This window comes from Sciurus carolinensis, chromosome 1 (assembly GCF_902686445.1).
Source record: "Sciurus carolinensis chromosome 1, mSciCar1.2, whole genome shotgun sequence".
NCBI classification, from domain to species: Eukaryota; Metazoa; Chordata; class Mammalia; order Rodentia; family Sciuridae; genus Sciurus; species Sciurus carolinensis.
In genome coordinates this window covers 204373624-204388125 of record NC_062213.1, presented here as the reverse complement: position 1 = coordinate 204388125, position 14502 = coordinate 204373624, and the positions used below count along the sequence as shown (strand labels likewise).

Below are 14502 nucleotides of genomic sequence, written 5' to 3'. Positions count from 1 at the left end.
CAAGCATGGGCTCTGCCCTGGCTGCGATTTCAGGAGCAGCTCAGCCTGCCAAGTGCCCAGGCGGGGATGCAGGGGATGCCAGGGGAGCACGGGCAGGGGCCCGTCATCCTGTGATGGGGGGACGCCGTCAGTCCAAGGCCAGCAGAGAGAGCAGGGTCTGCTGAGGACCCCAGACCCACGCCCATTTCCTCCTCCCAGGGCCCTTCAGCTTTGTGGCCATGAGCTGCTGGGCTGGGATGGCTGTGGGGCTGGAGGGCACAGTGTGGTCGGCCAGCAGAGGCGGGGGTGGTCACCTGGAATGCCACCCTGGCGGCTGAGCCAGGCACCCGCTGCATGGAGGGAGCCCCAGGCTGGCGCTGGACTTCCTGCTGCTGACGGCTGGTTCCCGCTGCCAGGGTGGACTGACATCGCTGCCTGTCCTGATGGCTTTGGAACCAGAAGCATGACTTTGCCAGAGTGCATTTTTATGTTTTGCACTAAAGATAAAAAAAGTTACTAGACAAAACAATTCTATTTTAATGTTCAGAATTCCTGTCTTGAGTTTTCTCTTTGTAGTACTTATCTGCTTTTATTAGTTTGCGTATGTATCGGCCCATTTCCTCCCTGGACTATAAACTCCCTGAGGACCAAACAGGCTCATTCATGTGCCACTGTGTCCCCAGGACCTGCAACAGTGCCTGGCATTTAGGACATGTGTCGGTGGAGCAAGGGACAATGTCCATTGACCTCTCCACCCACCTGGAAGAGGCCCGGCTGGTGTTCCCGTAGCTCCCTGTACAGCATCGGCCCTGCCTGCCCATCTTTCTCTTAATAGTTATGGATTATGGAAAAGAAGAACAAAGCCCATTAAGAGGTTCCCCTACATTTGATTTGAGGAAGTTTTCATCAGAATGGCTCCATTTATTGGCCTTTAGCGGATAGCCTATTCCCTTCTCACAAAATGAATATTGCCTCGTCTCCTTGAGAAAAATTGATTTCAACCAGGAAGGAGAATAGCAAACTCCCTCCTCCTCCTTTTCTTCTTCTTCTTTTTATTTTTTTCCCTCCCACTGAGACAGAATTTATCTCTTAGGTAGGTGGGGGAAACAGGAATAATTGGCCCAGAAGCTAATTCCCCGAGATTCATTGTCTCCAAAGCTCCCACCAGAGTGTGGGAAGCCTGCCTTGAATTGCATGCTAATGATAAATGACAGCTTAGCAGACCCTCACATTGAGATGTTTAGTCCTTCCTGCAAGGAGATGACACATTAATTTTCTCTCAGATTTACATTGGATTATTAATAAAGTATCAGTGTTGGAATGTGACAGGTGAGGGCCATGGAGCGCCAGGCGCCACTGTGGAGGCATGGACTCTGGCCAGATGGGACAGTGGTGGGGAGGAACGCGAGCCAGACGCTGGGTGGCATCTGAGTGATGCTCTTGGTGCTCCCCGGGGCTGGGGCCCCAGGGGTCTGGGCTGCACCAAGCAGCAGGAGTGGAAGGTTCTCCTTCTTTGCAGTTGTACTGAATCCAAGGAAGGGGTTGCTATGTCCTCTCCTCCATCTTAAAACCGCTCTTTTCTTTGCCTCCTCATTGACTGAAATCTTTAAAGGCAAGTGATGCTTTCCCTGTGTTTGTAAGAAAGTCACCAAGTGCTTGATTACTCACTGCTTAGACAGGGGTCTAGGTGCTGCTGTTTAGGAGTTGGAGAGATGGAGGCTGAGCCAGATCTGCCAGTCTGGGAGGCCATGCCCGCTCTGCTTCCTATCCCCACGGTTCCCCTTCTCCTCCGGGGAGGAGCCAAGCCCTGGGATGGGACCCAGCCGCACCCTGAGCTGCTCCTCACTGCAAGTTGCAGGTTGTCACTTGAGGTCAGTGTGTCCCGCGCTCTGGGTCATCCTTCTGCTGGGAGCCAGTCCTTGTTCTCGCTCACTGCCACTCCTGTGGTTGCACTGTCTGGTTAACCTGTGTCTTTCCTCACATTGGAAGTGAGGGCCACCTCATTCCAGCGCCCACGACCCGTGGCTGGCCCCCGCTGCCGGCAGTTGGCCACCACGCTCCTCTGTTCCCCCTGGGGTCCTCTTCCCTTCTCTGGCTCTGGGGATTGCACAGGGCAGACTTCTGAGAGTCCTCCACTGCTCCCAGAGCCCCCAGATGCGCCAGCCCATAATAGCTCCTCAACATGTATTAACCGAGTGAGTCACCGAATGTCGTCATAGAATCGAAGGCGAACCCGGGAGCCCTGGGAACGGCGCCATTGTGAATCCCTCCAGACTCGCTCTAGACCCATCCCTGGCCGTTACCATATCTGCATATGGGTCGCTTCTCTTTTCAGGGACCTCCAGTGACAATTTATATAGACAGAACTGTGGTTAGCCAGCTGCATTTAGTGGTCCTTGGGAAGCACACAGGACTACTGCACCCAGAGTTCCGGAAGCCTGGGCTTGCCCTGCTCAGCGCCCACCTGGACGTCCTGCCCTTGGAGGCAGGGGTGGGCCCTGACCTGCGGGCTGTCGTCATGCCTGGCTGTCGGGCTGGCCTTGCAGGCCTTGGTGGGCCCGTGAGACCCACGACACGAGGCAGCAGCTCCTGGTCTCCTGCTGTCTCTCCTGTTATTCAGAAGAATGGAAACGGGTGCCGGGAGTCCTCAGGGGCAGCTCCCTGGGCCCTGGCTTCCTGGGACCTGCTCATCTGAAACAGCAAGAGCAGGCGCCCTCGCAGGCGCCGTGTGGCTCACGGGGGGCTTTTAGGCCTATGCATCTCCCCAGTCATTTGTTCTCTGATAAGAAAGCCTTTTACGATTTTCAATTTGCCCTTATTTTAATGAAAAGAAGCTGGGGTTGGACCGCCCAAGAAGGGGCTAATCAAATAAAGCAAATTGGTGTTACCTTCTCCTCATCCTTATTATTTCTATGGCTCCAGCTGGAATTTATTATGAAAAGCAATTGGTTTTCATATCTGGCAGATTGCAGCCTGGGCCGGCCGACGGCCCTTTCTTCCCTATCATTCCATAAGCAGCGTGGAGTGGCCGGTGGGGAGCACTTGTGACAGGCTCTCTTGCTCCTTGTCCCCCAAATCGTGAGGACCCTATAAACAAGTCAGAAGCAGGCGCCAGGCTGCAGGTTAATAAACCAGCCCCTTCCCAGGAGATCTGGCTGTCGCTGTGGCTTCTTGGGGTCCGTCTGGCGTCCTATCAACCTTGCTGAGCGCCTGCCATCAATTACGGCTCTCACTGGGTTTGTGTGAGGAGAGATAAGCGGCGGGGACATTCCTTTACCAGGCTCTTTTCCTCCCTTGCAACAAAAGGCAGAACCATCGGACAATTTAAACCAGCCTCCCTCCGTCCTTCCTTTACATGGGGCAGCTGCTGCTGCTGGATCCCGTGGGCCTGGGGATATCTTGGTGGTTACAAGAGAAGAGGGGCGGCTGGGAGGTGCCTTGGGAGGAGGGCAGTGGCCTCTCCCTGCTTCTGTCCTTCTGGGCTGTGTGATCTTGGGAAAGTTTCCGCCCTTCTCTGTGCTCTAAATATTGTCCCTGTGAAATGAGGATAATGACACCCACTTATCAAAGCTACTGTGGGATTAAAATGAGAAATGGGCTAAAGGCCTGTGCCTGCATCTAGCATTTGGAAAAAGCACAGTGAAATGGAAGCTCTTGTTGTCACGGTAGTTGCCATGGTTATTATTGACATTTTGGTCCAGGCCACCTACCTCTAATGGTGCATTTAAATCAGGCCATTCTGTGTTGGAAAGATCAGAAGGGAAGGTGCAGGTGCATAAAGTACGTCGGCTGTAATTAAGGGTGGCATTTCCCTGTCCTAGCTGCCCACCGGAACGGAGATTCAGCACTGGCTTGGGAACAGCATCCCTGCTCCAGGACACTGCATCCGTGCCTGGTCACGGGGATCACTTTGACACTTGGGGTCAATGCAGTGCAAAAGCAGGCACTTCATGGTCCTCTGGCCAGGACTTTCCGAGTGCCCGAGGCAGGAGGGAAGGGAGAAAGGCACAGGAAGAAAGGGAGGTGCCCCCCAGGGTTCGGGTGCCAGATGGAGAAGAATTCTTTGCGGTGGTCGCCATTTGGCAGCCCTCTGGGTGTTGTTCGCTGAGTCCCACTAGGAGCAAGAACGTCATCTGCTCTTCAAGGGAAGCCTCAAGGGCAGCCTTTGAGTTGTGGAGCTGGTGTGCCTGCGCAAACCCACAGCCCCTGGGCCAGGGACGCAGCGGGTGGGACAGGCTGCCAGCAGCACCGTGCCCCGGGGCCGAGTATCCACAGTCTGCAGGGGACCGGTGGCTGCTGAGGTTCTAGAAGTGATCAATTAGTGACAGAGAGCGGGGCTTCCGGAGGAGCCAAGAGCCAGACCTGTTTGGGCCCACTCATGTCTGAAGTTTGACAACGCAAAGTGTCCCGACTTCATTCTGTAGAACGAGCCCAGTCCTGGACCCACCCCCGACTTGCCCAGTAATTCCTATTTAATATCTGCACGTGAAGCCTCTCAAAGCACTCCCCGCGTCTTCCACCATTAATGGTCTTCTGTCGGCCTAATTTGAAAAAGATACTGTGCTCTAAGGTGCTGGCCGAGTAGCAGGACTGTGCCCCGACGGGCGTCCCAGCTGCACCCACAGCCACATTTCCTGACCCTCCGTCCTTCCACCCCTGCTCCCACGGGGGACCCACACGGAGGGGCCAGGTTCGTTATCTTTACCAGGCACAAAGGCCTGCACTGTGCGCTGGCAGCTGCTGGCCACCGTGTGTACATTATGTTATGCAACAGGAAGACCGAGGAATCTGTTCAAGGTCACACAGCGCATAAGGAGCGGAGCCAGGATTTAAGATGTCACCTGGATTGCACTCCAAATCCCACAGCGATCTTCTTTTTAAAAACATTCTCTCATGGAAAACTTCAAGCATTCACAAATATGGACAGACTAGTGTGCAAACTCCCTCGTGCTCAGTGCCTTAGACCACGGCCCGAGCCTGGCCAGGCTGTCATTCATGCAGCCTCCCCTCTCTGACTGATTTTGAAGCACACCTCAGTCATTGCATAATTTCATCTGTAAATATTTCAATATATAATTCTCTAAAAGGTAATTAGTAATAATGCAAAATAGCATTGAATATCTGGTCATTATTCAAAATTCTAATTATTTCACAAATGCCAGAAGACTGGCTGAAGAAACCAGCTCCTGTCCTATAGTTTTCTGCAGTCCAGGTTTTGCTGATGATGTTCCTATGATGGCCTTGCCATGTTCCAGTGCCCCCTGGGGGAACCTTAAAAAGTGGAGGCTAGGTCAGGAGGTCCAATTTCAAGGGCAGTTTTTTCCTTCACAAAAGCCAAATGTACTCCCACTGGGAGACGCTGGGTGCCAGGCTGTCTTCTCTTGCCATGTTGGCGGTGGACCACACCTGGTGCATCAATTCACTTGAGATGACAAGAGGACGGTTCTCTAATTCCCTCAGTCCCCCTCGTTATTGGCCAGGGTGCTCTTGCAGAGGTAGACCTCTGGTATCTGAGAAGGGTGGTAACAGGTATGGGGAGTGAGCACCCGATTCTCTCCCACCTTTTTTTTTTTTTTCTTTTCCAATTTTCAAAATAATGTGTTGGGTCACTAGCATCCTCAGACAAAGAGCGGTGGTCTGTTTTGCCTCTGTTTCAGGATCAATGTGAAGTCATGGATCTGAACATATTCGATGTGTTTTAGTCCGCCATGGTTCTTATTCCTGTCAGGGATCAAATTATCCCATCCTTAGTCAGCAGGAGCCTCTTCAGGTTGGTTCCTGAGCCCTTTTCACAGGATTTTAAGTCTTTGATGTAGCCAGCATCACACTTAGAGGTGGAAGACTGGCTGCTGTCCCCTCGAAAGGGCCAAGGCCAGGTCTTTCTTTGCACCACTTCTGTTCAGGTTGTCCTGCAGGTTCTAGCCAGTGCAACGAAGCAAGAAAAAGAAATAAAAGGCATCCACAATGGAAAGGGGAAAGGGAATGATGTGTATTTGTGGGTGGCTTGATTACTGATGTAGAAAATCCTGAAGAATCAACAAAAACCTTTACTAGAACTAGTAAACAAGTTTAGCAAGGTCACAGGATACAAGATCAATATGAAAAAAATCAATCGTATTTTTGTACAGTAGAAACGAACAATTCCAAATGAAGAAAATTTCCATTCACAAATAGCATCAAAAAGAATAAAGTATTTGGAATAAATTTACAAATTGTAATACCTGTACATTAAAAACTACAAAGTCTGTCTGAGAAAAATTAAAGATTTATATAGATGGAGAGACATTACATATTAATAGAATTAAAAATCACTTAATTGGAAGCAACTGGAAGGCTCAATAGTGTTAAGATGGCAATTCTCTCCAAATTGATTTCTAGGGTCAATGCAACTCTTATCAAAATCCCAGCAGGCTTCCTGCCCCCCCAAGAAATTATCAAGTTAATCTTAAAATGCACATGAAAACACAGAGGACTTAGAATAGCCAAAACAATTTTGAAAAAGAACAACATTGGAGGATATGTAATCTTTAATTCCAAAACTTGCTTTAAAGCTATAACAATCAAGATGTGATATTGGACAATGCCTTTTATTTGCCAATTTATTTGTAGCAAAAAATACCAAAGCAACTCACTGGAGTGTGTGGTAGAGAAAAGGAAAGGAGTTTCTTTTTCTCTTTTTAACAAATGGTGCTGGGACAATTGGAGAGCCACATGGCAAAAATCAACTTAGACCCTAACATCATGCCATCCACAAAAATGAATGCAAAATGGATCAAAGACCTAAAGGTAAGAGCCAAAAATATAAAACTCTTAGAAGAAAATGTGGGAAGTGTTCTTGTGACCTTGGGTTAGATTAAAAAAATTTCTTAGGGGGATTCTTAGGGCACTGAAAACACTTCTAAAGAAAAATATTGAGGGACTGGGGCCGTAGCTCAGTGGTAAAGCACTTGCCTAGCATGTGTGAGGCACTGAATTAGAGTCTTAGCATCACATAACAATAAATAAACAAGATAAAAGGTATTGAATCCATTTACAGCTAAGAAAAAATTTAAAAAAAAAGAAAAGAAATTGATAGCATAAACTTTACCAAAATTAAAACATCTTGCTTTTTCAAATAAACCATTAAGAAAAAGAAAAGACCAATCATGGACGGGGGAGGCATTTGCCAGTCACTTATCTGATAAAGCTCTTGCACTTAGATCTTATGTAAAGAACTCTTACAACTCAAAAATGAGAAGATAAGTAACTCAATTAAAGATGGGCAGAAGATTCAAATAGACATTTCACCAAAGAAATTATATGAATAGCTAATAAGGACATGAAAAGATGCTGAACATCATTAGTCATTAGGGAAATGCAAATTAAAACCACCCCACACCCACTAGGTGGCTGCCATCCAGAAGACCGAGCCAGTGCTGGAGAGGCTGAGGAGAAATCAGAGCTTTCTACCTTTCCTGGGGAATGTGAGATGTCTTGGCCACTCTGCAAAACAGTCTCACGGTTTTATTTTTATGTCTTTCACATATCGTTACTGAATTTTGCATTATGATCAGGAAAGTTTTCTTCTTTCAGGTTATGGTAGAATTCACCCATATTGTCTCCTAGAGTATGCATGATTTTATTTGTCCCATGGAAACTTCTGGCCATGTGGACTCACTGCTGCTGTGTGGCGGAGGGGTGTCTCCAATGTGCTTTCCATGTTCCTGTCCAGTAACCCTAACGCCACTCAGTGAAACGCCAATCCCCTTCCCCACAGACTTGGGTTACCTTGTTTATTGTACATACTCAATTTGTATGTGTAACTGGGGATGCTTTTGGATTTTCTACAGATCCATTCTGTTGATCTGTCTATTATGTGTCAGGCCAAGAGTTTTTAAAACATAGAGGTTTTACAGTATATATTAAGAGAGGGGAGGGCTAGTCCTTATGCCTTGATCATCTTCACAGGTGTTTATCTGGCTCTTCTTGGTGTTTCTTCCTTCCAAATAAACTTTATAATAAAATGTTCTAGATACAGAAAAAAATCCAGATGGGATTCTCAGTGTTATCACATCCTATCACATTTGTAAGTTAACTTTGAAAAGATTCACATTTTATGATCTTAACACTTTCCAACTGAGATGACTTATCAAAACTTGCTTTTTTGTCTTTTAGATTTTTTTATAGTTTGTCTCTCTAGGTTTTGGGAATTTCCTGTTAAATTTATGCCTAGGTGTTTAATTTTCTTTTTCTCTGTAGTAAATAGGCTCACCCATCATTTTCCTATCGGTCTAATCCATCACCAGCAGCTGTGTCTCAGTTTGTGCCTGTTTCTTTACTGCTGCGGTTTGCAGCAGGCTCTGCCGACCCTGTGACCTTTCAATCCTTTGCACCCAGCACTAGTGGTTCTGCTAGCTGGTTGTCTCCTGGAGAGAGGGTTACTTGGCGAGCAGCCCCGTTAGGACAGGGCTCCTGCAGTTGCTCTTTTCCTCGATGCCCCTCTGCTCTGCTGCCATGCCGCAGCCTGGCACAGCTTCTCCCAGAAGGAGACCTTGGGAGGAGGCCTGTGGGCAAGCGGTTTATCTGAAGGTGACCCCAGGAAACAGCAGTGGGGAGTGTGGGAGTGAAAGAGGAACAGGGGGACCATACGAACCACCGCCAGCAAGTCCCCACAGTGGGGAACTGAGCTTGCTACCAGAGGGGCATTCTCAGAGGCCACTGGAGCCCCCAGAGCACCTTGGCGTGGGGAGCTGACCCCCACCCACCAATTCCCCGTCCCAGGCCAAGGTGCTTTCGGAGCGCGCGTGCCCAGCCGCCAGCAGCACAGAACTGGGCTGCAGACCCTGCTGGTGGCAGACCACGCTGAATCAGTGGCCCCAGGTGGCTCTGGAGTGAGACTGGCTCAGGGTCTCCTGTTGGACGCCGCCAGTTGGGAAGACTGATTATAGGCTGGGAGTTACAATGCCTCCTCCTGGGGTTGGTGTGCAGGTGAAAAAACACGTGGACAGAGACAGAGGGAGGCACAGAACAGACCCGCCTGTGCTCTGGCAGCCCTGGACCGCGGTCAGCGGCCAGCGGCCAGCACCCGGAAGGGGTGACGTTGTCAGGTTGCAGAACTCCAGGCCTCCTCCACACCTGCAGCTCCGCTCCTGTCCCCCGTGCTCCCAGGCTCCTGCTGCCTCAGGTCGTCCTGAAGTGTGTGACACCCTTGGGATGACCCCTGTGGCCAGCCCCGCCTCGTTCCTTCCAGAGCGCCCTCCCCTCGCCCTTCCTTCCTCAGCCCCCTCTGGCCAGCTCTGGCTCCCTGTGACACATTCTGGGACAGCCTACAGCCTCACTGGGGCACTTGGGCCCTTCTGCAGCCCGTCCGTTCTGGTCTCAGGACTAGTGCTGTGGGGGCCCCCCACCTGGCAGAGCAGAGGCAAGTTCTAGCAGCATCGGATGGGCTGGTACCCTGCTGGGTTGCCTGTCCTTGCCGGTTACGACGAGCCTGTTCAGCGAGGTTGTTCAGTCAGACTCGTTCCCTGTGGGACTGTCCCTCCTACAGGGTCAGATGACAGGCCACTCTTGGATGCCAGAGAGGGTTTCTCCAGAGCAAGATGGGTGTCCAGGGGTGGGTGCAGTTGTGACTCCACCTGTGCATGTGGTAGTGTTTTGGGGAGTCCCCCTCTTTGGGTCACTACAAGTTGGGGACAGTTGGCCTGAATGGCTGCCGTGGTTCATGGATCATGTTTCAATAGGTCAGGGCTAGAGAAAATCGTGTCTCGTCTTGGCCCCCAAGAGGCTGGGTGGGGTCAGCGTTGGGCCTCCTGCAGCAGATGGGCCTTCCTTGGTGGGCTGCCTGCAGGACACTGCCATGGGGGCTGCCACTCCTCCTGTGAGGGGATGAGGCACACGTGTAGTCCATCTGTTGAACCCAACGCGTTCCTTAGCTTCTTCCTGAGGCAGCAGCCTTAAGCACAGTAATTGGACTTTGGGGGCCTTCGAGGAGAGGGGCTTTCGGTGTGGCTAGAACAGGCTGAAGAGGAAGAGGCAGGCCTCGCTGGCCCCTCTGAGCCCACCTGCCATTCAAGGATCGAAGCAGATGGAACCGTTTTCAATGCAGACTTGTAAGCGCAGACAGACACCGTCGGGTGACTGCATTGTGACAGCGTGCGGAGCATCTCCTGATTGTTTTAGCCGACTTGGGCTCAGGGAGAGACCAACACTGACACAAGCCAGTCGCACCCTGACGGAGACCATGCAGTGCAGGGATCCTGCCGCGTCTGTGACTTCCCCGGCCTTGATGTTTAGTCATCACATTGCTGCTGAATGACAGTCCGGTTGGGTGGGAACAATTAGCTGCAGTCACCCTGCTGTGATTTCCCCCCCTGGGCAGCGGAGCATGAGGCCATGGATAGCCAGTGATATGGCCCATTGTTCAAAGGAGGGAGGAAAGTGAGAGGCTGGAGGTGCTGGCCCCGCGGCGGGGGAATGGCAGCCAGCTCATCCTCACCTAGCTCTGCTGTCGCAGAGAAACATAAGCCAGCATCGTCAGAAGCCACTTCATTTGCCTTATTTGTGTAACGTGCTCGCTCACCCTCCGAGGGCGAGATGGAAGGCCGGCCGGCGCGCAGGACCCTCCGGCCTGCCAGTGCAAGCATTCAGGTTGGGGTGACGCAGAGCTGGCCGAAGGGGCGGGGGCATGCTGGCCCCGCAGGCTGGATCTGGGTGCACCTGCTTCCACCTGCTCTGGACGTGGCTGACCACAGCACGGGCCCTCAGTTGCCCCGGGCCTTGGAGTTTCCCACCCAGTATGCGACCCCTGCAGCTGCAGACAGGCTCATACTGGTCCTCTGCCCTATGCAGCCGAGGCAGCCTTTCTTTTTTAAAATTAAAGGTTCCTTTGGTTTGTTCTTTTTAAAGGTCACAAGAATGGCCACTGTACTCTTGGTGTTTAGCAAGTGGGCAACTATTTTCCTGAGATACTGTGGCTATGGGCTGCGTAGATGAGTGTACGTGGCATTATCTGACAGCTGAAGCCCAAATGGGAATGAACCAGCACTTGGCTTGCTCGGGAAGGAGGCCCGGGATGCTCTTCCATATCTAGCGGTGATCTACACGCAGGCAATGAGTCAAGAGCATGTGGCCTCGGCAACTGGCTCTGCCATTGGTCTGTTCTTAACATAGTCATCCAGCGCCTGCCTTAAACTTATTTATTTCCTAATGCTGGGTGATGGATTAAAAGATGTGTGGAAAATCCTTCTACAAGAGATAAGATATTGCAGGCTGCCACAGCACCCCCGGCTCTCTCCCTCGCTCTCTCTGTTTGCCTCCCCTTCAGTGCACAGCTCAGCCCCCCATGCCATACATCCTGATTAGTCTGTGGATATTACTAAGGGGATTTTTTTAAGCCTATCATTGACACATTTAATTCATTAGGTACCAAATCCACAAGCAAATTTTGGCTGGTCATAAAACACTGTTAATCCAGGGAGCTACAATAAAAGGTGAAAAATTATGTCCCAGCAAATGTGGAATATTGCTTTTCTGTAGAGACTTTTACTGGTCTACAATATCTTTCTTCATAAATTTGTCTTCTACTTGGTTCTCTTGGTAACTTAACCATTTGTTGTTTGCAGACCACAGAATGGCTCAATGATACTCTACAACAGGAAGAAAGTGAAGTACAGGAAAGATGGGTATTGCTGGAAAAAGAGGAAAGATGGGAAAACGACCAGAGAGGACCACATGAAACTCAAGGTCCAGGGAGTAGAGGTAAAGAGCAGAAAGGCTCTCTTGTCCCCAAATGTCATTTCCGGGCTGCATTGGAGAATGGAATTGCTTGAGAGTAATTTGATGCCAGTCACCTCTGTTGAAAGAATTTTTGTTTTCCGAGACCCTGGGGCTTGCTTTTGTTTTCCTGCCTTCTTACCCACTAGTCTCCATTCAAGTGTCCAGTGAAATGTGGGGTGACTGAAGCACTCTGCTTTCTAGGGAGGCACTGGTGTGTAGATGGGGGTCTGCCAGGTACCTGCAGAATCACGTGTGGTTTCACTGCAGAAGAGCCCCTGGGTGTGCTGGGAGTTTGCAGGTGTCAGGGAAGAGGGGCAGCAGCTTGAGCAACCTCTCTGGCCTCCCCCATTGAGCTGGTACCCTTCCCCAGAGCTGGGCTTCGCACCCTTTTACCGACGAACCTTCCATCTCCCTCTGGGTGTTTCAGCTTGAGTAGAGTCTCAAGATAATTAGATGGGCTCACAAGGTGTGTGTGATTCTCTCAGGGCTGTGGTGGAGGTGGCATGTGCAGAAATGTCTTGGGATCTCGGGCAGACTTGGGTTTTGGTCCCTGGATGCAGCCTGTGTTCCTTGCAGTTGTTCTGGTTCTCAGCCATGGGCGGCCGTGGAGGAATCCCTCCCTCCTGATGCTCAGCATCTGAGGGCCGAGCCAGGTGTCCCAGCAGTCAATGGAGAGGGCGTGGACCTGCTAGGTAGCCAGCACCCTCTCCTCCGCGTTCCTTGCTGATTCTGCCGAGAGTCTTCCCCAGGAGTGTGGCAGGAGCTGCCTTGGGCCAGGAGCTGAGAAGCTGGTTTGCGATCCACCTGGTTTTTCAAACTGGCAGAAGAGAGACGTCTGGTCTGTTGGTGTGTTGAGTCTCTAGCGTGCCACTAGGGTGAGGTGGTGAGGACCCTTGGGTTCCATGGGTCACCGTTCCACACTGATGTTTTTTGTGATGCACTTTTTCATTATGATTTTTTCTGTATTAATCATGTGCATTTATGACTGCTAAAAATAGCATCAAATGGTTTTTATTACTCTCCCCCCAGAGAGAACTTTTGTTTTATGCCTGTGCGGTTTTTTTACACCCAATAACAATGCTTTATGATGATGAACAAAGAGCAGCCCGATCCGAGAAACTCCAGTTCCCTCCACTCTCCTGTGCTCAGTGTTTGCACAGGGTGATTTAATTGACTGCATGCGACATTAAAATGCAGATTACCCAAACATGCTGCTCTGGACCCACCTCTAGGATCGTGACCAGCCACTGTCGCAGGGGGCGGAGGGAGATGGGGCTTTGCTCTGGGAGGACCTGGATCTCCCACCAGGGAAGAGCAGGTAGAAAGTGTAGGCGGGGCCCGAGAGGGCAGGGGCTGCTCACAGGGGACCCACAGGCCTGCGGGAATCCACACACAACCAGGCACACATGCCAGCCCGTGGCTTCTGGCGTATTTCATCTGTAGTGATACGTAAATCAGGACTTCTGGTACTGAGTGCCAGCAGGCGGAATTCCTCCTCAGCAGCCGCTCGGAAGCCCGGGGACAAAGGCACAGTGTTCATTTTCCTCCCTTGTGTTATAAATTAGAATTGTCACTGGATGGAATCACAATGATTCACGGCTATTTTTAGGCCATATTTATGTTTGGAGTTATTTGTGGTCTCACACTTGCGGGCTGCAGCGCGCCCCACACAACATGGAGGAAGGGAACCGGGGGTGGCCGTGCAGGCAGTGGGGACGGGAGAGGCCTTGCTGGGTGACACAGGAGCTTGGCCTCCAGGCCACCTGTGGCTACGTGTTGTGAGGCTGCCTTTCCCTCCAAGCTCAGGAAATTGTCCCCCCAAGCCACCCAGCAAATCCCCACCATGCACCTCCTTTGGCAAGGCTGCGTGGTGTCCCTGGAGAAGCAGAAGCCCTGATCTCTGTCCTCCTGGTCAGCTCAAGGAGACAGCCATGTCTGTACACAAAGGCCACTAAGAGTGCTGACAGGTGCACAGATTTTGGGATAAGCATCCTGGGAGTCTGGGGGAGGTCGCAATGAGCAGAGACGCTTCCTGGGAGAGGCGGGCGGTCAGTGAGCTCTTGGAGTTGGTGCGGAGGGTGTGTGCGAGTCGCTCATCTTTCCCCTGGAGAGTGCGGGCTGAGCTGTGGCCCTTTCGTCCTGTTGTCCTGGTTAATGGCTCTGTGGCATCCTACTGGGTAAACGCTTGAGCTTCTAAATGCCTCCCAGATCTTCAATGTGACACACGGTGCTCCCATAAACATCCACGGCATGTCTCTTTGTGCACATATGTAGCGGGTTCAGGAATTGCTGGGTTGTAAGGTACAAGAATTTTCTGTTTTGCTGGATACAGCCAAATTGCTCCTAAGTGACTGTACTAATTACATGCCCACCGGCACTGGAAATTACTATTTCTCCCACACCCTCTTTCACACTAACGGATGAAAGATGGCACCTTGTCCGATGCGAATTTGAGTTTTTCTTAATTAGTGCTGGGGATGGGCACCCTCTTTTGCTAGTGGGAGATTCTGCAGTGAATGCTGTACGTGGGTGTGGAGTTTCAAGCAGCCCTGGAGAAGGACTTTCCAGGCAGGTTCAGCCCCTGCCCGGCAGTGCTCCTGATTAGCCTGCTCTGTCCAGAGCTGGAAAGTCCAGTGGGCAGGCTTTTCCGGCTGAGGAATTGCAGGGGTCAGCCCCAGGGCTTTGCATCTCTCAGGAGGAGGAGCCCTCCCGTTGGGACCTGGTTTCCTGTCTCAGCGGATTCAGTCAGGCCGTTCCCCCCAAACAGTA

General features: G+C 51.1%; 1 protein-coding gene across 12 annotated transcripts in view; it reads left to right on the top strand.

Annotated features, from left to right (window-relative positions):
• Camta1 (calmodulin binding transcription activator 1) overlaps nucleotides 1-14502 on the top strand; it is a 772653-nt gene that overhangs the window by 372739 nt on the left and 385412 nt on the right. For all 12 annotated transcript variants that reach the window (XM_047559183.1, XM_047559185.1, XM_047559178.1 and 9 more), the window contains one exon: nucleotides 11580-11715. In XM_047559183.1, coding sequence (XP_047415139.1) covers nucleotides 11580-11715 — 136 coding nt within the window. The remainder of the gene's footprint in view (nucleotides 1-11579; nucleotides 11716-14502) is intronic.